Source organism: Protopterus annectens, chromosome 1.part2 (assembly GCF_019279795.1).
Source record: "Protopterus annectens isolate FY-2018-M chromosome 1.part2, PAN1.0, whole genome shotgun sequence".
In the NCBI taxonomy this organism is placed as follows: domain Eukaryota; kingdom Metazoa; phylum Chordata; order Ceratodontiformes; family Protopteridae; genus Protopterus; species Protopterus annectens.
In genome coordinates, this window is record NC_056727.1 from 988,477,324 (window position 1) to 988,502,697 (window position 25,374).

At 39.5% G+C, this 25,374-nt stretch overlaps 1 protein-coding gene across 2 annotated transcripts in view; it reads left to right on the forward strand.

Moving 5' to 3' along the window:
- The window catches only part of ADPRS (ADP-ribosylserine hydrolase), a 692,814-nt gene extending 669,087 nt beyond the window's left edge, over positions 1 to 23,727 (forward strand). For both annotated transcript variants that reach the window (XM_044059951.1, XM_044059952.1), the window contains exon 6: positions 22,024 to 23,727. In XM_044059951.1, coding sequence (XP_043915886.1) covers positions 22,024 to 22,331 — 308 coding nt within the window. In that variant the 3' untranslated portion in view covers positions 22,332 to 23,727. The remainder of the gene's footprint in view (positions 1 to 22,023) is intronic.
- Positions 23,728 to 25,374: the final 1,647 nt, after the last annotated feature.

Consider the following 25,374-nt stretch of genomic DNA (forward strand, 5'->3'; position numbering starts at 1 on the left):
TGTTAGGCAGAGATCGCCCCTGAGTAGGCGATATGCGATGGAGTAAAGCAGTAGTTTTTTGAGACGGTCCGCATAGGGCATCTGTTTGAGGCCAGTAATCCTCTATGTGAGGTATTTCTGTGGTCTTTCCAGTTGTTGTAGATGTCTTGTGAGGTACATACCAAAAGAGGCATTGTACTCTATAATGGGTCTAATGAGTGATGAGTAGAGGGGAACAATGACCTCTTTTTTTCTGGATGAGAGTCCTTTTGTGATGAGATGAGCCACGTAGAAGGATTTCCTGACCACTATGGCAATGTGATTATCAAAGGAGAGACTACTGTCCACCTGTGTCCCAAGGTCTCTTATCACATTTTCGGCATTAATGTGGTAGTTCATGGGTACAGAGTTTTTACCAAAGGGGATGACAATACACTATTTGGCATTGAGATTCAGGCCATGGCTTTGACAGGTATCTGTCTCAGTGAGGCCCTTTTGTAGTTTATCCACATCGTTAGGAGTTTCAATTATGGCTCCTAGTTTGCAGTCATCTGCAAACTTTGTTAGCCAAAGACCTTATGTGTTGGCCTGCACTTCAGAGAAGTAGAGACCAAACAGGAGAGGACACAGGACTGAACCCTGTGGTACTCCACTTGTCACTGGTCTGATGTCGGATTTGGAATCCGCTACTTTCACAGTGTGGGTTCTGTCCGTGAGCCAGTTGGCAACCCATCTTGTGACATAGGGATTTATACCTAGTTTAGTGAGCTTATCTATAATTCCAGAGTTGGGGGATGGTGTCGAAAGCCTTGGCGAGATCTAGAGAAGCTGTGTGAACCATTTTACCCTCATCTATGGCTTTGGTGACTGCTTCAAAGAAGTCAATCAGGTTTAGGAGACATGATCTGCCTTTTACAAATCCAAACTGAGTAGGGTCCAGAGTTTGGAGATTACCAATGTTTTTGTTTATGAGTTCCACGATGATACGATGTGATAGTGTTCAATCTCGCCGTTTGTTCTTACACATGGGTTCGGAGCCGATCCTCGGCTCCGTGCCGGCCGCTTGCAAGCTCTGCATCGAGAAGAAGCTCGAGACAATCTAATACCCACAATCCCCCTCTGCCTTTACCTCAGATCTAGTTTGCCGCTGCTGCGTTCGCATCGCTGGGAGCTAGCTCGAGCATCTAAAGTTAAGATATAACTTTTTTGTTATATTTTATTGGATATTTTTGTTCTTTGATAAGGATAACTTGATATACTGAGTGTTTGTGTGTTGAGTGGGTTAAATTCTCGGTACCGTTAATCTTATTAATCGGTTAGAGTTTTCGGGCCTACCAACCCTTCTTAGATTTAAACCGGATTCGACATTTAAATCGGATTTGACACTAATTTTTCGGATTTGACTATAATACTGGACTTGTCTTTTCTTGTATAATGTCTGATAAGGTAAAATCAGGATTTAAGCGTTGTCAGTGTGGCCAGAAAATGTCAGTGACTGACAACCATAGTTCCTCGTCTACTGCCTTGGCCCTCTCCACTTGCAAGAGGACTGTTCTATCTGTCACTCTTTTAGTGGGAGGGTCATGACAGATAGGCGCAGGAAACTCATGGACAGAGGTTTATTAAAACCTTCTTTTCAGGAGGCTCTGGATGCTTCTGACCAGGCATCAAAATCCTCTAAGGAATCGAAGACGTCGGAGCCCAAGTCATCGGCTCCGAGCTCTTCAGCAAAAGTTAGATCACCGGTTCCACAGACTTCGGGGCCGAGTGTTCAACTGGTATCGGTTCCTGAGCCTCGAGTCTTGGAACCGGTGATGGAGCTCCCTCCTTCCACCTTATTGAGGTCGGCTCCGTCTTGGTTCCTTCGACCCGTTCTTCTTCCAAACTCTCCGATATCGATGTGGATCGTGTGGTGCAGAAGTTATTGGAGCATTCGGCCCTGTCCAAACTTATTTCGGTTTCCACCCAGTTGGTGTCGAAACTTGAAGGCCTCCCAGTGTCTCCATCCATTCCTCCTCCGAGACCTGTTCAGTCTTTGGAGCCGGAAGAGGCTGATCTTCTGATTGTGGAGCCCTCGGGTCCAGAACCGTCTTTTTCTCGGTCTGTTCCTCTCACCTCGACTCCGTCGGACCCGATACCGGAGTCTCGGAGCCGACGATCTGTCCTTGGTTCCGGGGCCGAGAGTCGAACCGACGTTTTGGTTCCGACTCTTCCCCTTGGGGCCTCGGCGCGGATCGATTCGGCTCCGTCCTCGGGCTCGATGCCTTCGGTGCCTGTTTCGGGGATTCTTCCCATTTCTTCGGAACCGGGGGATTCTTCGATGTGGGACCCGGGGGCGTTCGACCTAATGAGGAAGGTGTTGTCTACCCAGACAACCACATCAGTGGAAGCAACCTCTCCTCCCCATAAAGGGCCGTTATCCTCCTCTGCACCCACGGCCACATCCAAGCGTCGGGCACCAGTGTCTCAGCCACCCCTGGAGGGTGCCCCCTCTTCCTCGGAGGCTTCTTCGGATGCTCCCCACGAAGAAGTCCCTAGGAAAAGATTGTGTAAGAGGAGACACTTGGATTCTCCACAAGAATCCTTGACATCTGATACTGACTTAGATGAGTCAGAAGGGTCCCCTAAGTCACCTTCAGAAGATGTCTCTTTTTCGGACATATTGGAGATCCTGAAACAGAGAGGTGACTGGCAGTCCCTTCCCCCTTCTGAGGAGGAGTCAGTTTTGCTGAAGGCATTTGGTGCTCGCCCTTCTTCCTCCTGGGTCACTCCGCCCTTCGACGAATTAATGGAACTAATAGCTCGAAGGGCGTGGGAGGCTCCTGACACAGTGGAACCAGTCCCAAGGAAACCCAATAAATACATCACGGCACCTCAGGACAAGACCTACTTAACAAAAGGAGTTCCAGTGGACGCTATGGTGGTGGCAGCGGCCACGAAAAAGGAGATGTCGGAGTCTTCCTCATCTGTCCATCCCCCTAATAAAGATTCTAGGACGATGGATAGGTACGGGAAGCGCATTTTTAGTTCAGCGGCTTTTTCCATGCGATCCCTGAACTATTTGACCCATTTTACACGTCTACAGAGGGATCTAGTCAAAGAGTTGGGAGATACCCTCCAGGGTACTACAGATGCTGCTGTCTCAGAGAAAGTGACAGCGCAACTTAATACCCTTACATCCATTGTGAACTCGTCCATGAGGCTGATTTCCTCGCAGCGAAGGTTCGAGTAGGGCAGCAGCTTCAGCGATTGCTCTTCGCAGACAATCCTGGATGCGCTTATGTTCCTTTGCGGAAGCCTTCAAGTCTTCACTAACGCCCCATTTGACGGTGCCACTCTCTTTGGCCCCAAAGTAAAGGAGACCCTTACCCGGTGTGAACAGGAGGGAAAGACTCTGTCTGCTGTCGGAGTCCGTTTTTCCACCCCAACCAGACCGTACCCCAAAGGGCAGCGTGGTGGAAAAATGTGGTTTCGAAAACCCCAAGGATCTTTCCCAGGCACACAGGGAGATGCCCCCTCTAGAGGCAGAGGAGGGGCAGAGGTGGAAGACGCCGCCCTGGCGGCAGAGGTCCGCAACATCAAGGTGACAGGGATACACTCCCTGGTAAACCTTTCCAGCACTCCTGAGAGGAGGCCCGACTGTCCTGCTCTGGAGGCAGTCGGGGTCGCTTAGCTTTATACCCTCAGGCCTGGCAAAATATAACTACAGACAAGTGGGTAAAAAGCGTGGTTACCAGAGGTTACAACATACCCTTTCTATCCCATCCCATCCCAAAGAAAAGACTCCCAGATGTACCGCCCCATCTGCGAGAGCCAGCAGCTATAGAAATTTCAAAGCTGCTAGAAAAAAGAGTCATCCAACCAGTCCCAGCGGACCAGCAAGGATTCGGGACTTACTCAAGGTTCTTTTTAGTTCCAAAGAAAACAGGGGACTGGAGGCCCATCCTGGACCTAAGCTACCTCAATACCTTCGTCAGGAAAGAAAAGTTCCGAATGGTCACGCTTCAATCGATCCTTCCATTCTTACAGAAGGACGACTGGATGTGCTCAATAGATCTAGAAGATGCATACTACCACATCAAAATGGCCAGGGCATCCAGAGATCATTTGCGCTTCGGCTGGGGCCAGTCACTTTCAATTTCGAGCCCTGCCCTTTGGTCTGACCTGAGCCCCAGGGTCTTCACCAAATGCATGGCAGTGGTAGCGTCTCACTTGAGACGCCAAGGATTCCAGGTGTTTCCGTATCTGGACGACTGGCTCCTTTCTGCCACCACCCAGCGTCAACTATTACAGGCCAGAGACTTTACTCTTCAACTGTGTGTTCACCTAGGAATTTCCGTAAACTTGGAAAATCCTTGCTTCAGCCATCACAAAGTATCTTGTTCATAGGAGCAGAATTAAACACACGTCAGTTAATTCTAAGACTTCCCCCAGAAAGGATACTATCACTTCAGACTCACATACGTCTTCTGCTTTTGTCAAGGAAATCTCCAGCAAAACTGGTACTGAAGGTTTTGGGACTCATGTCAGCCTCTCTTATTGCAATACCCTTGGGAAGGCTGCACATGAGAGTCCTACAATGGCTACTGTTTGCACAATGGTCGTTTCAACAACTACCTCTAACACACGAGATTCTTATAACGAAAACATGCAAAACACATCTAAACTGGTGGCTTCAAACGTGCAACCTTTCCAAGGGGAGACCATTTGTGCTACCCACGCCTACAGTTACGGTGACCACGGACGCTTTCCTGATAGGGTGGGGGGGGCATCTTTCAGGGACAGACAGTCCAAGGCGAATGGACCAATTTGGAGTACAATCTGCACATCAATGTTCTAGAGTTGAGGGCAGTGTTTCTAGCGTTGCAACACTTTGCTCCCCTTCTTCCTCTGGGAACTATTGCAGTTCAGACGGACAACATGTCAGTAGTCTGGTACATAAACAAGCAAGGGGGAACCAAGTCCTATCAGCTATGCAGAGAGGCCATGAGAATCTGGCAGTGGGCAGAGTCCACGGGTCGCTTTCTAATAGCAACGCACATCCCGGGGTCATCCAACGTCATAGCCGACAGGCTGAGCAGAGCAATTCTGTTACCGCACGAGTGGTCCCTAAAACAGTCAGTGGCGAAAAGGATTTTTCGCGTGGGGCCAGCCTTCCTGCGATCTGTTTGCGTCTCCAATGAACGCCAAATGCAGGAGCTACTTTGCCCTATTACCCCCACCAGGGGAAGTCCCCAGGGACGCACTGATTCACGATTGGCCCCCGGGACTCCTGTACGCATTTCCTCCATTCCCCCTGATATCAAAGTTTCTCCAGAAAGCCAGAAACCTACACAGGACAATAATCCTCATTGCCCCATTCTGGCCTCGTCAAATTTGGTTCCCCTTCCTGAAGACGCACTGCATTCGGGGACCCTGGATTCTGGACCCAGAGCCAGATCTATTGACTCACTCGTCAGGGGCTCCCCATCCCGCGCTCCGGTCCCTCCATCTAGCAGCTTGGTTGCTCCAATTCCCAACTTAGCCAGGTCTGATCTTCTTTCGCCAGCAGTTCGGAATATATTGGTGGCTTCTCATAAAGCTTCCACTACTAAAACATATTCTAGTAAATGGAAGCGATTTGTATGCTGGGCGAATACACAGCAAGTGGATCCTTTTATAGCTCCCTTGAATAAAATATTAGAGTTTTTAACAGACTTATTCCATCAGGGTGCTTCTCCTGCTACACTAAGAGTTCAATTGGCTGCCATTTCAAATTTCCATGTGGAAGAATGTGGGGCTCCTGTTATGGCCCACAGACTTTGTAAAGCCTTTTAAAAGGGTTTTCATATTAGACCACCAGTCAGATCTCCTACGTCACCTTGGAGTCTAAACTTGTTGTTATCTAAATTAATGTTGCCCCTTGAACCAGCCTCCTCTTGCCCATTAAAATTTTTGTCCTGGAAGACCCTCTTTTTGGTAGCCATTACTTCCGCTAGGCGAGTATCTGAACTTCAGGCTCTCTCAATCAAGCACCCTTATTTGATCTTTCACTCTGACAGAGTTTCTCTTGAACTAATTCATCCTTCCTCCCTAAAGTGTGTTCTATTAACAATATTAATCAGTCCATTGAATTACCCACCTTCTTCAAAAATCACTCCAACAAAATGGAGTATATGTTGCACAAATTAGATGTTCACAGACAACTAAGATTTTACTTGGATAGAACAAAAGATCACAGAAAAACTGATCAACTTTTTGTGGCCTTTGCTGATAGCAGGAAAGGACTAGCGGTTACCAAAAGAACTCTTTCTAAGTGGTTAACGGATTGTATAATCTATGTCTATGATTCCTCAAACCTAACTCTCTTACACAAACCCAAAGGACATTCCACAAGGTCAGTGTCTACATCTCTGGCTCATGCAGCCCGCCTACCACTAGACGCTATTTGTGCGGCTGCTACTTGGTCTAAGCCACATACATTCATTTCTCATTATAAGGTAGACAAGGCTTCTAGGGACAGGGCAACCTTTGGTTCCACTGTGCTCAAGAACGTCCTTCCGTGAGTTCCTCAGGAACAAGGAGCTAGGGACGCTACCCATGTGTAAGAACAAACGGTGAGATTGAACACTATCACATATAGAAGTTATGTCCTTACCATAACGTTCCATGTGGAGTGTTCATCTACTTTGTTCTTACATCCCCACCTCCCGCCCTTAAGAAGAACGTTCTTTTGATGCCTGGCCGGGAGCATTCTGCTTCTGCTTTGCAGATGTTGTGTACATAGTTGGCATATATATATATGTCTATGTGTCTTTTTATATATAGTTATATATAGACTCTTAGTTCTGTGCATATGTGATGTAAGCATGAATGTGCTCTCTCTAGAGACTGGTTTGCTTGCAAACTAGATCTGAGGTAAAGGCAGAGGGGGATTGTGGGTATTAGATTGTCTCGAGCTTCTTCTCGATGCAGAGCTTGCAAGCGGCCGGCACGGAGCCGAGGATCGGCTCCGAACCCATGTGTAAGAACAAAGGCAAGATGAACACTCCACATGGAACGTTATGGTAAGGACATAACTTCTATTTCCATGGCCTTGCAGGCCAGGCTCATGAGGCTAATGGGGCGGTAGTTCCCAGGGTCCGTCATGGCTCCCCCTTTGTGGAGTGGGATAACTGTCGCTGTGTGCCATTCAGTGGGTACAAAGCCTGAGGTGAGGCTATGATTGAACATGGTACTTAGGTAGGGTGCCAGTTCATTCTGTAGTCCATGTAGAACGCAGCCTGGGATATTGTCAGGTCCCATGGATGCTGTGTTCTTGGCTTTGGAGTGTGTGTTTTTTACCTGTGCAGCCGTGATTATAGGAACTTTGCATTCTTCCGGTATAGAGATGGGCCCTCTAGGGGGTGAGAGGGGGGTAAAGTTAGCACTGAACCTATCTGCTAGGATGTTGGCAATATCAGTTTGTTCTGTATATTTAGTGCCATTATGCTGTAACTCAGAGCAGATCTGAGTGTTCCCATTTAGATTCTTGACATAGCTATAGAATGCTTTGTGGTTGTCTTTAGAGTCAGTGGCAATTTTGTTTTCGTAACTAGCTTTGGAGGATTTTATGAGGGATCTCAGCTTCTTACTGAGGTTGACCAGGGAGTTCCTCCAGTCATGGGATTTTACTCTTTTTTGCAACAGCTTCTTTCTTCTGTTGTAGAGTTTGTTTATGGCAGAGGACCACCAAATTGGCTTCCTTTTTTTGGAGGATAACATCTTGGTTCTATTAGGGATAGCATGATCCATGCACTCGTGTAAGTGCTTATAAAGTGCATTTGTGTAGCATTCGGCAGTTATAGCTGTATTGTCCGTCTGCATGGGTGTCATGAAGTTTGCCATTTCTGTCTTAAGAAGTGTGAAGTTGGCTTTTGAGAAGTTTTTTTACGATGGTTTCCCTAATTGGGGCTGGGGGTGGGATGTGGATGTCTAGGCTGATTAGCTTGTGGTCGGATCTGACCAATGAGGAATTGACCTCTGCTGTGGAACACTGGTTTCCCATGTTGGTAATGACCAGGTCTAGGATATTGCTGGGGGTGTGAATAAGTTGATCCAAGGCGTTGGAAATTATGAATTCTAGAAAACGTTGAGCAAAAGAGTTGGTACATGAGTAGTTTTCCCAGTTAATGGTGGGGTAGTTGAAATCGCCCATTATTAGGGTGTTGGGTTGTACCCTAATACTTTCCAGTGTATCAAGAAATGAGGAGTGTGAATCCTGGGGCATGGTGGGGGGTCTGTAGCAAGCTACAATTTGGATTGCAGTCTTGCCCAGAGTTAGTTGCACTTGGATAATCTCGGATGCATTATGCTGTGCAACTAGCCTGGAGGTGTGGATATCCTTAATGAATATGGACACGCCTCCGCCTTTAGTGCTTCTTTCTGGGTTAGGTGGCCGAAAGGTGTAGTATGAATTGAAGCCTGGTAATACAGGGGTGCTCTTTGGAGCTTTGAACCAGGTCTCTGTCACTGCACAGATGTCAGTGTTCTCCATTTTAAGGAGTGCCTCGAGTGAGTGCATTTTGAGGGTTAGACTTCTAGCATTGAGTAGCATTACCCTCAGATTTTGCTTGTTTGTACCTGTTACGGTGGTGAATTTGTCATTTGAACCTTGCCTAAAAAAGGCACTATAGGGGTGGCAAGAGCCTTAGCCAGTATCCGGAATCCTAAGGGCGACAGGTGCAGGCCATCTCTGGCAAAGCATCGTGGACTGTCGATCATGTCGTCCCAGGCAGACAAATACTGGATCCCCTTAGAATGACACCAGATGCTTAGCCAATTGTTGAAGTCAATCATTTTGTCCTTGTACTGTGGTATTATTCTGGGTGATGGCAGGATGCTACTCAGGGTTAGGGTCATACCTGCCTGGGATACAAGATCGGAGAGCTCCTCCATGTCTCTTTTCATGTAGTCCAGGGAGGTACATCTCATGTCATTCACACCAACATGGACAATGACAGTGTCATATTTGTACTTATTGTGGAGTGACCTGAGTGCATGCGTTATGTGGCGGATCCTGGCACCTGACAGGCAGCTGACAGTAACTTTCTCCTTGTTTAGTCTAGTGAGTGGAACATCAGTGTGCCTGACTATAGAGTCACCTATGACTATAGTGTTGGGTACGTTGTTATGCCTTATGGGCTGTGGTTGAGTGGCACACTGAGTTTGTGGGCTATGTGTCATTTGGGTTGTGTTGGGGGGGTGGAGTTTGCTTGCGTTTATGCTTTGGATGTCCCTGATGCTTGGGCAGGTTTTTATTGAGAGCCTCCGAATGTAGGTGTGTGTTTTGTGTTTCTATGTGTGTGTTTTGGTGGTGTAGGTTTTGAGGGACTATGTGATGAGTGTGGTGTGGTGCAAGTGTTTACTTTCTCCTCTTGACTGTCTAGTCCAGTCTTGGGTGAAGAGAGCTTTACTTCCAGTTTGGCTATATAAATGCATCTTTCACAGGTTGTAGTGTTGGGTGGTAGGAGGAGAGAGTTGTCTGTGTACATGAGGCAATTGCCGCATTGCCCCAATATGCCCAGATTCATCAGGTAGACAGGAGAAATCAGTGGGAGCTGACCCTTAGACATGCCTGGATAAGTGCTTATTTATTAAGTACTAAAAACTGCTTTCCACTAGACAAGTGAGGAAAGTTGAGTGCTGTAGTAATTTGCAGCTTATGTAGTGCTTACAATGAGTTCTGAACAAGTGCTGAGTTCAAATAAACAGATTTGAGTGCTGAAACTAGAAAACTGGCTAGTTATAAGAAAAAAAAACTAAGCTAGAAGGCTTCCCTCCAACACAGAAGGGCTTGGGGGCTTAGAAGCCTACAAACAGTCTATACCACTTAACAGGAAAGGCAGGAAACAAGCTTAAATTTATTTTTTTTTTTTTTCTGTTTCCCAGATGCTCTCTTTGTACACAGTAGCAGTGTCTGAATTCAGAATATGATCTCTCTGCACTCAGGTTAGTGGGCAAATGAGATGGGCCCAGAAGGAGTATCCAAACACAAATTTACAAGAGGGGCGGGCAGTTTCAAGGCCACTAAGATTAACACCAAAACAAAAACAGGGAGGGTGGCTGGGACTAACTGAAGAGCAGAGTCAAAAGTTCCAGTTCAGTTAATATTCCTGCAACACAGTTAAATCAATTTAAATACTGTATTATTTGAAAAAAGTGCAGATAAAGGTACTTAAATTCTCTTATACGTCCAGTTGAATACAGCTAGATCTTAGCCGGCCAAAGCTGAGGTTTTTAAGTAGAAAATATTTCAAACTGTACCACTTAAATAGGCAAGGACAGGAAATCAAAGAATGTGGCTACCCCCACATCTGCAATTACAACAATAATAAAATTCAAGCAAGCACTGACTGAAGAGCAGAGTCAAAACTTCCAGTTCAGTTAATATTCCTGCAACACAGTTAAATCAATTTAAATACTGTATTATTTGAAAAAAAGTGCAGATAAAGGTACTTAAATTCTCTTATACGTCCAGTTGAATACAGCTAGATCTTAGCCGGCCAAAGCTGAGGTTTTTAAGTAGAAAATATTTCAAACTGTACCACTTAAATAGGCAAGGACAGGAAATCAAAGAATGTGGCTACCCCACACCTGCAATTACAACAATAATAAAATTCAAGCAAGCACTGACTGAAGAGCAGAGTCAAAACTTCCAGTTCAGTTAATATTCCTGCAACACAGTTAAATCAATTTAAATACTGTATTATTTGAAAAAAAGTGCAGATAAAGGTACTTAAATTCTCTTATACGTCCAGTTGAATACAGCTAGATCTTAGCCGGCCAAAGCTGAGGTTTTTAAGTAGAAAATATTTCAAACTGTACCACTTAAATAGGCAAGGACAGGAAATCAAAGAATGTGGCTACCCCCACACCTGCAATTACAACAGTAATAAAATTCAAGCAAGCACTGACTGAAGAGCAGAGTCAAAACTTCCAGTTCAGTTAATATTCATGCAACACAGTTAAATCAATTTAAATACTGTATTATTTGAAAAAAGTGCAGATACAGGTACTTAAATTCTCTTATACGTCCAGTTGAATACAGCTAGATCTTAGCCGGCCAAAGCTGAGGTTTTTAAGCAGAAAATATTTCAAACTGTTTCCACTTAAATAGGCAAGGACAGGAAATCAAAGAATGTGGCTACCCCCACACCTGCAATTACAACAGTAATAAAATTCAAGCAAGCACTGACTGAAGAGCAGAGTCAAAACTTCCAGTTCAGTTAATATTCATGCAACACAGTTAAATCAATTTAAATACTGTATTATTTGAAAAAAAGTGCAGATAAAGGTAGTTAAATTCTCTTATATGTCCAGTTGAATACAGCTAGATCTTAGCCAGCAAAAGCTGAGGTTTTTAAGCAGAAAATATTTAAAACTGTACCACTTAAATAGCCAAGGACAGGAAATCAAAGAATGTGGCTACCCCCACATCTGCAATTACAACAATAATAAAATTCAAGCAAGCACTGACTGAAGAGCAGAGTCAAAACTTCTAGTTCAGTTAATATTCCTGCAACACAGTTAAATCAATTTAAATACTGTATTATTTGAAAAAAAGTGCAGATAAAGGTACTTAAATTCTCTTATACGTCCAGTTGAATACAGCTAGATCTTAGCCGGCCAAAGCTGAGGTTTTTAAGCAGAAAATATTTCAGACTGTACCACTTAAATAGGCAAGGACAGGAAATCAAAGAATGTGGCTACCCCCACACCTTCAATTACAACAATAATAAAATTCAAGCAAGCACTGACTGAAGAGCAGAGTCAGAAGTTTCCGTTCAGTTAATATTCCTGCAACACAGTTAAATCAATTTAAATACTGTATTATTTGAAAAAAAGTGCAGATAAAGGTACTTAAATTCTCTTATACGTCCAGTTGAATACAGCTAGATCTTAGCCGGCCAAAGCTGAGGTTTTTAAGTAGAAAATATTTCAAACTGTACCACTTAAATAGGCAAGGACAGGAAATCAAAAATGTGGCTACCCCCACACCTGCAATTACAACAGTAATAAAATTCAAGCAAGCACTGACTGAAGAGCAGAGTCAAAACTTCCAGTTCAGTTAATATTCATGCAACACAGTTAAATCAATTTAAATACTGTATTATTTGAAAAAAAGTGCAGATAAAGGTACTTAAATTCTCTTATACGTCCAGTTGAATACAGCTAGATCTTAGCCGGCAAAAGCTGAGGATTTTAAGCAGAAAATATTTCAAACTGTTCCACTTAAATAATCAAGGACAGGAAATCAAAGAATGTAGCTACCCCCACACCTGCAATTCCTAACAAATAATAAAATTCAAGCAAGCACTGACTGAAGAGCAGAGTCAAAACTTCCAGTTCAGTTAATATTCCTGCAACACAGTTAAATGAATTTAAATACTGTATTATTTGAAAAAAGTGCAGATAAAGGTACTTAAATTATCTTATACTTCCAGTTGAATACAGCTAGATCTTAGCCTGCCAAAGCTGAGGTTTTAAGCAGAAAATATTTCAAACTGTACCACTTAAATAGGCAAGGACAGGAAATCAAAGAATGTGGCTACCCCCACACCTGCAATTACAACAATAATAAAATTCAAGCAAGCACTGACTGAAGAGCAGAGTCAAAAGTTCCAGTTCAGTTAATATTCCTGCAACACAGTTAAATCAATTTAAATACTGTATTATTTGAAAAAAGTGCAGATAAAGGTACTTACATTCTCTTATACGTCCAGTTGAATGCAGCTAGATCTTAGCCGGCCAGTGCTGAGGTTTTTAAGATCCTCCTCTTTCATTGCAGTCTCATGTCAAAATGTTCTTGAAAGGGGTTTTGCATAAGAGTCCTCTTAGAAAACTGGTGGCTCCTCCTTGGGATCTTAATTTTGTGTTAGAGAAACATATATACTTGCCCCATTTGAACCTACTAATCTGGCTGACTTTTGAGTTCTTGATATGGAAAACAGTTTTACTGACTTCTCTGACCTCTGCAAGAAGGGTGTCTGAGTTGCAAGCTCTTATGGTGAGTCAACCTATCTCATTTTCCACAGAGATATAATTTCTTTTTTCCCCCCAAAATCTCTTTATTTGTATTTTCAGACATTAACAGTGATGCATCCAAACAAACACAAAACAAACAGTACATACAAAAAGGAAACACTCAAAAAACTAATAACACAAGAAGTATATGTACACTAGAAGTCACTACATCATCAAATGGTGTATAAAAGATTTTTAACAACTCTTAAGAAAGTGAGGGATAGTATAAGGGACATATTTTATGAAGAAGATAAATATAGAAATTCAGCCAGTTATTATACTTAATGTAATTAGGGAATACAATTAGATATATAAAGAGGAAAAAAGGGAAAGACGAGAAAAAAAGAAACACTAAAAACTGGTTATAATGCAGTTATTACTTAGTATACATTTGTCTTATGTCAGTGTACAGACTATCTTTCTTTAAGAATTACATCTAGTAAGTAACCCCAATATTTCTGATAATAGTGTTTCTTTTTTGTTTTTGTATAAACTAGTTTGTGAGATGAGATATATTTAATAGCAAGGTTGCTAAAGCTTTCCCATGTAATTGGAGATGTGACATTCCAATTTTTAGTGATATAAAATTTAATAAGGGCACACATCGTGATAAGGACATTTTTTTTATTTTTGGAAGTTGAGTCATGTTAATGTGCATTATAGGTGTCTCCCATGACAGGGTTAATTTTTCATATCCCATCTTCTCTAACCTAGCTCTTAAAGAGCACCATAGGTTGTGTACCTTGCTACATTTCCAAATGACATGGAGAATATCAGCAGTTTGGTTTGGGCAGTGAGGACATATAGGCGAGAAGTTGGAGATGAACTTATTTAGTTTTGATGGGGTATAGTATACATTGTTATTATCATTATGTATGTATATAGCAGCTTTTTAAAAGGAATGAATTTTATCGTATTCTCAATGGCCAGTCTCTTATTTTCTTCTGTCAGAGATTGTTTTTTTTTCTTGCCAATAGTTTGAAAATAATAGAGAATTCTGGTGTTTTATGTTCGTTACAAGTTTATATGTCCTAGAAGTTGTTTTCCCTTTCATGTCGAGGTTTTCTAGTATTAGTTTTACTAAGTTAATGTCCTGCAAGTCGACTTGTGTTTGTGAAAATTTAGCATTTATGAGATAATGGATTTGGGTAAGAATAACAGTATATTTCTTAGTAAGATTTTGTTCTAGACTTATTTGTTGTGTATTGGATTCTCTCCATTGGTATATTTCCCATACTGTGAGATCTATTATCAGTGGGTAGTTTGTTATATTTAAGGTTTATTGTTTATTAGTAGGTTGAGATTTAGGTGGAGTGGTTGTATAAAGGCAAGATAATCTAATAATTGCAATGATTTAAATAATTTCTGTGTAGTACGAATCATGTGTTTAATTAGTGGGTGTATATTCTTCGTGAGCATGCCATTTTGATTTAAGTTTAAAAGTAGTATGGATTTGCTGTTATACCCAAGGGATTTCAGTTGTTCAGACCTGATTTTGGTTCATTGGGGTGTCCAGGTATTTACATACGGGTCATGGCTTATTATCTGTATTAGTCTGTAAGCAGTAATTATACTATAATATAGTTTGAAATCAGGTAACCCCAATCTCCCTTTATCTTTGGTAAGTGCAAGTTTGTCATATTTAATTCTAGTGGATTTGGGGTACCATAAGAATCTTGATATAGCTTTTTCTATATCAAGGAAGAATTTATGGGGGATATTTGAAAAAGGAGCATTTAGTTGAAAGAGTATTCTCAGTAAAAAGTTCATCTTAGCAACACTAGCTTTTGAGAGTAATGACATATTAATATTCTTCCACCTATTTATATCACTTTCAATAATGGTTCATGTGCGCAATAGGTTATTCATTATCATATCCTTAAAGTCAGGAGTAAATATTATTCCTAGGTATTTTATCTGGTAACTTATCTTGACCTCACTCATGGGAAAGTAAAATTCTTATGACCTATGCGATTCATGGGAAATATGTGGGATTTGTTTAGATTTAAATTATAGTTAGAGATTTCAGAGAACTCATCTATAGCTTTAAGTATTTTTGGGAGGTCAGTAGTGGGAAGTTGAAAATATATATTTAAGTCATCAGCAAAAGCAGAGCGTATAAGATTTGTATTATAGAGTCTAGGTATGTGACGGAAGGTTTTTTGTGAAATAAACAGAAGGAGAAGTTCTGTATAAAGATTAAAGAGGTATGGGGAAAGAGGGCAACCTTGTCTTGTACTATTGGATAATAGAGTTAATTTTGAGCTTATTTATCTGAATAGTGATAGAAGCTTTCTGATATAGAACCTTAATTATCCTTATGACTTCCTGAGGAAAACCATATAAAGGCAATATATTAAATAGGAAATGTAAATTAACTCTATCAAAAGCTTTGGTTGCATCTGCCGTGAGGACATATCTGGGGCATTTGTCACTGTTAAGAAGTCTGATAATGGTATCTAAGAGGAGGGTGTTATCACTTGTTTGCCTGTTTATCATAAAGGTAATTTGTTCTTGGGAAATGATAGAGGGGAGTGCATTCTTAAGTCTATTTGCTATAACATGAGCTAGGATCTTAAGGTCAGTATTTATCAGGGCTATTGGTCTATAGTTTGCTGGATCTGTTGGGTCAGAATTCGGTTTTGGAATTAGCACTGTTTTGAAGTTATTTAAATAATTATCTGTTATTCCATGTTGTATTATAAAGTTGAAAACTTTTAATAATACTTTGGAAATAAGTTCCATGAATAGTTTATAAAATTCAGAGGTGTAGCCGTCAGGCCCAGGGGATTTTCCAGGTTTGAGTTTGCCTATTGCATCTTTTATCTCATTTAGTTGCAGGGGTGATTTTTAGGAGGTTTTTTTTTTTGATCTTCCGTAATTTGTGGAAATTTTATATTATGTATAAAATCACCAAAATTGTGTGTAGATGGTGATAAGGGTGTGTTTAGTTTCTTATATATGTCTTCAAAAGCATCTACAATATCTTGGTCCTTGTGCTTCACAAGTCCTTCATACACTATTTCTTTAATTCTCGGTGGGCCATTTTTTATGTTAATTAGTCTAGCTAGGAATTTTGAAGGTGTTTGTGCCCATTCTGAATATTGATATATTGACCTTAATTCTAACAGGGAGATATTTTCTAGATAGTGTTTATGTAATTGCTTTTGCCAGTCTATTACTTTTTCCTCCAGGTCTTTAGAGTATTTTTCTGAAGTTCAAATTCAGCAATATTTATTTGAGTTTCTAGTTATTTTTTAAAGTTATTGTACTTTTTTTTGAGCCGTGCAGATGTTTTGGATAATTATACCCCTAATGTCCGCTTTGGCAGCCACCCATTGTATATCATAAGGAATTTGAGTGGATATAAAGTCATTTTGAAGCTGGGCTATGACATTCTGGATTTCCTGTGCTGTTTGTTGGTTTTGAATGATTTTAGGATTTAATGTCCAATTATTGAAATAGGGAACATTTTGTTTATATGTTTGAAATTTATTAAGAGACTGATTTTTGAATGGTCTGAGATAGTTCTAGGTGATGCAGCATAATTTAGTCTGTTAGAAAGCAATGATTGGGAAATTAGAAAAGCATCTATTCTGGACCAGGTTTTATGAGTGGCTGAGAAGAAAGTGAATCTTGATATTGTTTCATCATATTGGAATTTAATATAGGGGTTAGTTAGCTCAAAAGTATTTTGTAATTCTTCAAGTGCTATAGTGGTATGTTGTGACTGCCTATTTTCATTATGTGATCTATCTTTGTCTAGATTTAATAAAGCATTCCGGTCCCCACCAATGATATACAAAGGATTTGGGTGGTTAACTAGTATATTAAAGATTTCATAAATGAAGAGATGTTGATTAGAGCAGGGGCTATATATATTGAGAAAGAATAAAGGTTTATTTAGAGTATGATATTTGCTAGTAAGTAATACCCGTCTTCCATTAGAATCAGCTTTAAAAGAAGTAATTTCTCCTTGGAAAGATTTATTTATTATAATGGCTACCCCCTAGATAAAGAATTATGGCCTGCAGCTAATATTTGCTTAACCCATTTCCTTTTCCTTTCCCGATCCCACAGTTGATCATCCAAGTGAGTTTCTTGCAGGAAGGTTACATTAGCCTTGCTTTGGTACGTGAGATGCATTATTAAATTTCTTTTTTTTTTATCCACTATCCCTTTAATATTCCATGAGTCTATTGATACCATGTCTTAATTTGCTTATCATGATGTTCATTGCCTGATAAGCAGAGTAATAGTAATAAAACTTGTCCGTTAGTGTATTAAACTTTGAAATTGATGCAGTGACTTCTAAACTCCTATACCCCAAATAGGTGCCTATCCACCCATCCCTCTGTATTGGTAATTGTGCATGAGTTGAAAAGCAAAGAAAAACTATTACTTGTATTAAAGTTATATATAAATAAACGGGAACACGAACAGGTCCACTGATACAAATTTATTGTGTTAGCGCTTTCATGCACATATCTTCGTGCACTTCTTCAGACACTGAAATTCTACCCAAAAGCTACTAATATAGCTAAATAATTAGCGCCAATAAAATCTTTAATTGGCAATTAAAATAGCAACAACAATGAATACTAAATAATTCACCATTTTAAAACGTCCTAAAACCTGGATATTAACTTGTTAAATAAATCTAAAAATAAAAATAAATCTATAAACACCAACAGTGATATTGTTTTGAATGACATTAATCACAGTAAAATTAGGAGCATAGGTGGAAATTGCAGCACCAAGCACATAGTATATTTAGCTCTGTGCAAAAAATGTCCAGCCTATTATATAGGCAAAACAGGAAGAGAGTTAAAGAAACGTATTTATGAGCATTATTATAAAATTAGGAAAATGGATAGTAAAAATGCCCTATACAGACACATCAAGGAATATGGTGAGGGACACACATTCTCCTTTATGATAATAGATGAGGTGAAGGAAATTCCTTTTGGAGGGGATTGGAAAACAAGACTGGCCTGTAAAGAAAGCAAGTGGCAGATTTTAACTGATTCCACCAGGAATCCAGGTATTAACGATTTTATAAGTATAAAACCATTTTTAATTCTTGATATATAATATTTTTATGGCTGCAATATTTGATGAAATGTAAGTACACATAGTGAATTTAATTTATGTTTTAGTATTTCAATCACAATACCATATGAATAATTATTTTTAGTGACTTTTAAAATCAACTTTTAAAATCAATATTCATAATTATATATACATTTGTATTTACTTTTGGTATGTATATACATAAATCACCAAGATTTATATGTTTTTTATATAGGTCCAATATTAGTTATGTTACAAATGGAGTACTGTTTCTTTAAATTGAGTAACAAAGTTTTGGCGCCAAAAACTGTTTTTAAATGAGTTAATTAAATGTTTTGCACTAGTTCTGATGAAGTCTGCGATGGTGCAGATGAAAGCGCTCAACTAGTGCTTAAGGAATGCTATCGTTGTAATAAAGGATTTATTTTCAGTCTACAGCGCCTTTTTTGCTTCCTATGAGTTTGGAACTTCTGAGTTTGTTTACATAGCAATTGTGCTAGTGCTTCATTTGCTTCCTGCAAGTCTGGAACTATTGAGTTTGCCAAGGGAAGCTTCTTGTGTTTTTCTAACTACAAAGTATTGGATTGGGTTTTCTCTACCACAAGCTAAACGAATAGTCAGGACTTCCTGAGCAACCAGGCATTTGCTCTACAACATTTCATCAGCTTTTACAAACATTCTAAGGTACTTTTTTATGGTTGTTGTGGTCTCCCCACACAGACTGTTGTGAGTTGTGTTCAAGTTACTTTGCATCATTTGGAAGAGTTACAGGAATGTATATGCCTGGGATATAAACAGATTTAGTCCTACTTTACTTTTGAACTTCTAAACATCAGTGTATAACAGTGTATGAGTTTGGAACTTCTGAGTTTGTTTACATAGCAATTGTGCTAGTGCTTCTAGTGCTTCATTTGCTTCCTGCAAGTTTGGAACTATTGAGTTTGCAAAGGGAAGCTTCTTGTGTTTTTCTAACTACAAAGTATTGGATTGGGTTTTCTCTACCACAAGCTAAACGGATAGTCAGGACTTCCTGAGCAACCAGGCATTTGCTCTACAACATTTTATCAGCTTTTACAAACATTCCAAGGTACTTTTTTATGCTTGTTATGGTCTCCCCACACAGACTGTTGTGAGTTGTGTTCAAGTTACTTTGCATCATTTGGAAGAGTTATAGGAATGTATATGCCTGGGATATAAACAGATTTAGTCCTACTTAACTTTGAACTGCTAAACATCAGTGTGTAACAGTCTTCTTGTTACACTTTAGTTCAACATCTTGCCAATTCGGCGAAGCAGTGAGGTTTCTGTGGATTTAAAAGAAGTGTTTTTTCATCTTTTTTTCGTTCTGTTTTATCAGTGACATAATTCAAGTTTCATATATCCGTGTCATTTTTTTGAACTTTAGTAGCTATCCCAGCTACGGTCCACCACTAGTCTATCTGCAGGATCTGATTATATTTTATCAGTTGTTTGTTCTTGCACAACCTTAAATCTAAAAATTGCAAACAAACATTAGAATGTAAATTACTTACAAAAATACATCACATACTTATATTAAAAAATAATAATAATATTAACGTTCCATTGCTTTTAATTTAAGTAAGCATTTGATCGAACAAGCTTCGTTGATGCCAGGATAGGCATAAGCATTTGTTTTCAGCTGCCACAACAATTCCTGTTCTTCCAATTTCAAGTGCCAAGGTCCCCCCCTAGGATTTCTGGGCACTTGTTGTACTACCATAAATTTAAACGTGTGGGTATTGAACTCTGAAATATGTTTAGCCAAGGCACTGGTATTGTTAGCTTTGGCTATAGCGTAAATGTGCTCGTAAATCCGCTGTTTAAAATGACGTTCAGTTTTACCAAAATAGAACGCAGAGCACAATTGGCACAAAGCAACATATACCACACCTTGGCTTTCACAATTAAACTTATTACAAACATGATATTTAATACCTCTTGTATGAAAATATTGACCTGTTTGAATATATTTACAATAGTGGCATCTGCCACATTTGTACATGCCTTTCTGATAATTATTATTATTCGTCAAAGGCAATTCCAAAAGTGTCTTCAAATTGGGACCTTTCTTAAATACTATTCTTGGTTTAGGTCCTAAAAGCTTGTGAAGAGCTTGTTGTTGTAGAATAATGTCCCAATTGTAGTTCAAAATGTCACCAAGTTGACGTGACATGTCATTGAATTGAGTTGAAAAACTAGTCATGTAATTGTTCTTGTTACTTGGTAAAGAGGACATTACCTCGCCATTAACATCCAAATAAACAGAGCCAATCGTTTTGTTGATCTCTGGATGCCCACTAACTAAAATGGGGCCTAATGCATCATTGGATCTTTTCTCTGTAACTTCCTCAATAATACTCTGGATCAAATTTACAGGATAACCTCAACCAAGGAACATCCCTTTTAACTTATTCGATCAAATGCTTACACCTGTTCGTGTTCCCGTTTATTTGTTTTTTCTTAGTTTTAATTCATTTTTGGAGTTTTTTAAAGTTATATATACATTTAGCAGAGGGATGTCAAAAGCACCCAGAATGTTCCAAACGTGAACAATCATCAGCTACAGACTGAGCACAGCCTGCACCTTTTATTTGTTATTTACAGTATAATGATTTTCTGACCTCTTAAAATAATACGTTAGTTATTCAATTACATGGTATGTGTAAAGTAAGAGAAAGTAAATTCGTAGAAAATGTTTATAAAAAGAGGCAATAATATGTTGTAGTTCTTAATATTTTAAAAGTTATTAAAAAGTTTGCTAAATAACATTTTATATAGAGCAGATCTAAAAGCTTAAAAGAAAAGGCAGCACTTTGAAGTTCCAAAACAGTTAGAATAATCGTGTTATAAGCAACTAAGTATATTCTTTAAAGCTACTGGAAATTTCCTTTTATAAATATACTGGCAATATACATACAACAACATCTGTATTTTATCCAAATATGCACAGAGATATCATTTCTGTGAGAACTAATCCTCCTTTTATGCATAATATGGTATCTAAGTTTACTTTAAGCCAAACTATCTTCAAGTTTTTTTTTCTTGAACATCAAAATAAGGAAAAAAGATATTCCGTATCTTAGATGTCCATGGACAAACTGAATACTATCTTGACAGACCTAAATCTTTCAGATTTTTGGATCAGTTCATTTCTTGTGAAGGTAAGAAGAAAGGACAAACTGTGTTAAAATTGACCATTTCCAAATGTTTGTATAAAACTATGATTTTGTTGTACTCAACATAACAAACCTATTCCAGGCTCCATCTGTGACGTTTTGCAAAGGGTTGGATTGTAGAAGAAGCACCTACTTGGTCCTCTGTACATACTTTACAAAACACTATAAGCTAGATTCCTAATGTAGGTTTAGATTAAGCTTTTCTAGGACCATTCTCCAGGGGATCCTGAACCCTTCTCCTTCCACCACCCAAATGTTGTAAGCTACGATAGTCTACCCATGTAGCTACGACTACTGCAGCAGTGTTCGTGCAAGCATCTACAGTTATAAAAGTAACTTACACAACTGTACTTTTCTGTCGTTGGTTTTGACAGTGTATGGACCAAAAATAATATGTAGAGAAAACTTGCCACTATTTTTTTCTGGTTAACTTTTAATGACTGTTCTAGGACACTTGAGAAAGCACAGTTTGCTGACTCCCACATATCACTGGTACAGTGGGTTGAACTTCAACAGTAACAAATATGGGCCATGCACTGTAAGACAATTGCAATTGGAATGAAGAGGGGAATACAGAGTTTGAGATGTTCTCATGAAGTAGGAAACTGTAAGAGATTTTGAAATGCCGAATTTTGACCGCATAGCTGCTTAGACCAGTCTTGTAAAATGCTAAAAAAATACTTGTATGCAGAAATGTTTTAATAGATTTATTTGTTTGGATTTTTTGTAGGGAATGGAATAGCTGCCCTTGAATCTGTTCCAACTGCAATTTATTCCTTTCTACACTGCATGGAGTTAGATCCAGAAATCCCTGAACAGTACAACAACTTTGAGAGAACAATCCTCTACAGTATCTCATTGGGTGGAGACACAGATACAATAGCTACAATGGCAGGAGCTATTGCAGGTGCTTATTATGGAATAGATCAGATACCACAAACATGGATTCAGAACTGTGAAGCCTCTCAAGAGATTGAGCAACAGGCAGACAAAATCTATGAATTACTTAAAAAACAGGATTCCTCTGCTTCAATCTAGTACTGAATTCAAAGCTGGGAATTGGAGATAAAATGCTAATCCTTGAGAAATCCATTTAAGAGTTTGCCAAATTAAAGGCTATGTATTAGACCCTTATTTTTTTTCGGCTACATTTTCCCAGTTTGGCTGTCAAGTGGAGTTTTCCATCATTAAGTTAGTGAGATTTAGAGGTCTGCAAGGAAAACATTAGCACTGGCATAATTTGAGTTTTGTAGTGGTACTGCTGTGTGTCCTCCGAAAGCTGTCTTGAAATTTCAGTCTCATTTCCAGTTCAGCCAGCTGAAAACATAAACTAAAATCAGGTCAAGCGATAGACTAAATGAATCACTGACTTGTGGGATTTTGGTCTTGAACTTGTGTTTATAGTGTGTACCATGGGCCACATTAAACAGTTTAATTCCTTTAACTCTGTAAAGTGTGCCTCAGTTATAGTGCATGAAAGTCTGAAAAAGTTTCAAGTTTTGTCCCTTATGATAGCACTTTCAAGGGGAAGTCAATTTCAGAAAAGTATATCAAATACTTTTGAGTGAGTCATGGTAGCGAAGACCATGTTCTAGTCTGTTTTGAAGCACTTCTGTTTTGCTTTATATTCAAACTAAGCTAAGAGTCTTGTTGAATTAAGACAGGCCAGTGTTGCACAGACTAATGTACTGGGTGGGTACAACATCATGAGGAGGAGCCGCCTTCCTTAACAAAGAGGTGGCATGTATTATAGTCTCTTGAGTATAGAGAGAAAGTATGACTGAAAGTGAGATCAATTCTTAGCTGTGGCAGTGCTGACTGCTGCTGCCACTACAGTTGGAGAAGCAGCAGTTTTCCGAGTGGCTTACTTCAGAGTCGTATTCCAGGAATTTGACTTTTGCTTTTTTCCCCAAGATCATTCATTTAAACTGTATTAAATTTGGCAGTCTGAGCACTAATTTGGTAAGCCTTTTAAATGAAAATTGTGTGTATATGTTTATGTATATTATATACATATATATGTATATGTGTAAACATTTTAGCATTATCAATTCTATTTACAGACTGCAGTGGAGTTTTGAGTAAGAACTTGCATCACATTGAGGGCAAATTAATGGCAATTTAGTGTTTATTAGAGCTAATTCTCTGAGGTGATGTTTTAGCATCTTATGTCAGTATTCAGAAATTTTGCACAGTCTTTGATGTATCATTGCCTGCTGTTGAGGGATGCTCTTTTAAGTTGAGTGTGAATCACTGCAACAGTGTTAACCAGAGTGGGCTGTTTGGAAAGGTTATGTTTGTAACTAGGTACTTGAAATGTATGAAGTTACTTTTGGAGTTGTGGTGGTTAAAGTTTGCCAGAAAAGAATGTTTGCTTCAATTTTTTTCTTCGTTTTTCTTAAAGAAGCTTTTTGATTAAAAAAATGCAAATTCTTGTCTGGTTATACTTGGTTTTGCATTACAAACTTTAAGCATGACAAATTAAGAAAACATTTGAATAGGACAACAGCTGAGATTGGAAGCAGAAGGTTCTACTATTGCAAACTGTTCTACTTAGATCATTGTGTGTGTGTTTGGGTGTGGTGTGTGTGTACACGTCAGCAAGCAAAGCTCAGTACTTTTGTGCCTTTAGCATGTGAAGTGACTGAAGATCTTACTTTAAAAAGTTACTGTGAGTGTTCCAGAATGAACTGTTTTATGCAGTATTTTTAGCGGTTTTCACCAGAATCCAACTTTTCACAATACCTATGCCTCTGTGTAATCTCATCTGTATGCACCCTCCAGCCTTTTCCAAATTGGGTATGGTCCTTGGTCAAGTTTGGTTTGTGCTGGTAAGTGCGTGTATGTTCCTGTCATTCTTGCTTCATTTCTCTTGTGGTAAATACATGATCTGATGTTGTACTTTTCATTCATTCATCATTCCTCAACTGATGGGTTCGGATCCGAGACTCTGATCTGCTTTGGCCACTGCTATCAGATCATTGGTTCCAAGAATTGTCAGGCTCCTCCCTTTGCCCATAATGCCATGCCAACCTAATATACCTCAGATCTTGTTTTCCGCCATTCATCTTCAGATGCGAATCCTGTTGCTTTTGAGTTTTGGAGTTTTATGTAGCCTTTTTTCATGAGTTATTGTCTCAGATTTTTTTCTGTTATATTTTTTGTAGTTATACCTCCCACCCTCAGTCTTTTTAGCTAGTTTCCATACTTCTTTTAGCTATTGTTTCTCAGTACCTACTTGAAGTACCATTGCTGGTACTCTTTCCCTTTCGACTACTTGAGTACTTCTTTCTACCATTGTTAGTAGTTTCTTGCTAACTTCTTTTCCTTTTTCCATCACTAAAACAAAACAAAACAAAAAAAAGCTTTTCTGTTTTAGTGTGTTTAGGTGTTTCTGTACTTGCACAATAATGGCTGACAAGTTAACTGGGTTTAAAAAGTGTGTTACCTATGAGCAAAAACTTCCCAACTCAGATGCCAACAGGGAATGCATATATTGTTTAGGCCCTGCGCACTTGGATGTGGATTGTTCAGTCTGCTGTTCCGTCTACTCTGGATTTAACTACAACACACCAGCAAAGCAGAAACCAAATATGAAAACACAATTGAATAGGAACTGGAAACTCCAGAAAGCATAACACCAAGATAAACTTTCAATCTGTGCATTTATTCATTCTGGTACCAAAATGCCGAGGTACCAGAATAAATAAATGCACAGACTGAAAGTTTGCCCTGGTGTTATGGTTTTTGGAGTTTCCAGTTTCTATTCAGTTATGGTCTGGATTTAACTCTAGAGCCTTAACTGTTCTGAGGAGTAAATTCGTTTTGAGGGGCCCTGTTCCTTCTTCCTGTTCTTCTTCAGTTGCTGGGGCTGAAATCCTTGCCAAAAAACCTGACAAGGGTAATTCAGATTCAGCTAGCAGGGAAAAGGAGTCCCGTAAGAGGTCTCCAGACCGTTCTTCTTCGTTGGCTCCTTCATTTCAACCATCTTCTAAGATGCATAAGAAGTAGTTTCCATCTTCCTCATATCCAAATGTTTCAAAACATAGATCTCCTCAGATCCATACCCCCTTCCTCTGTC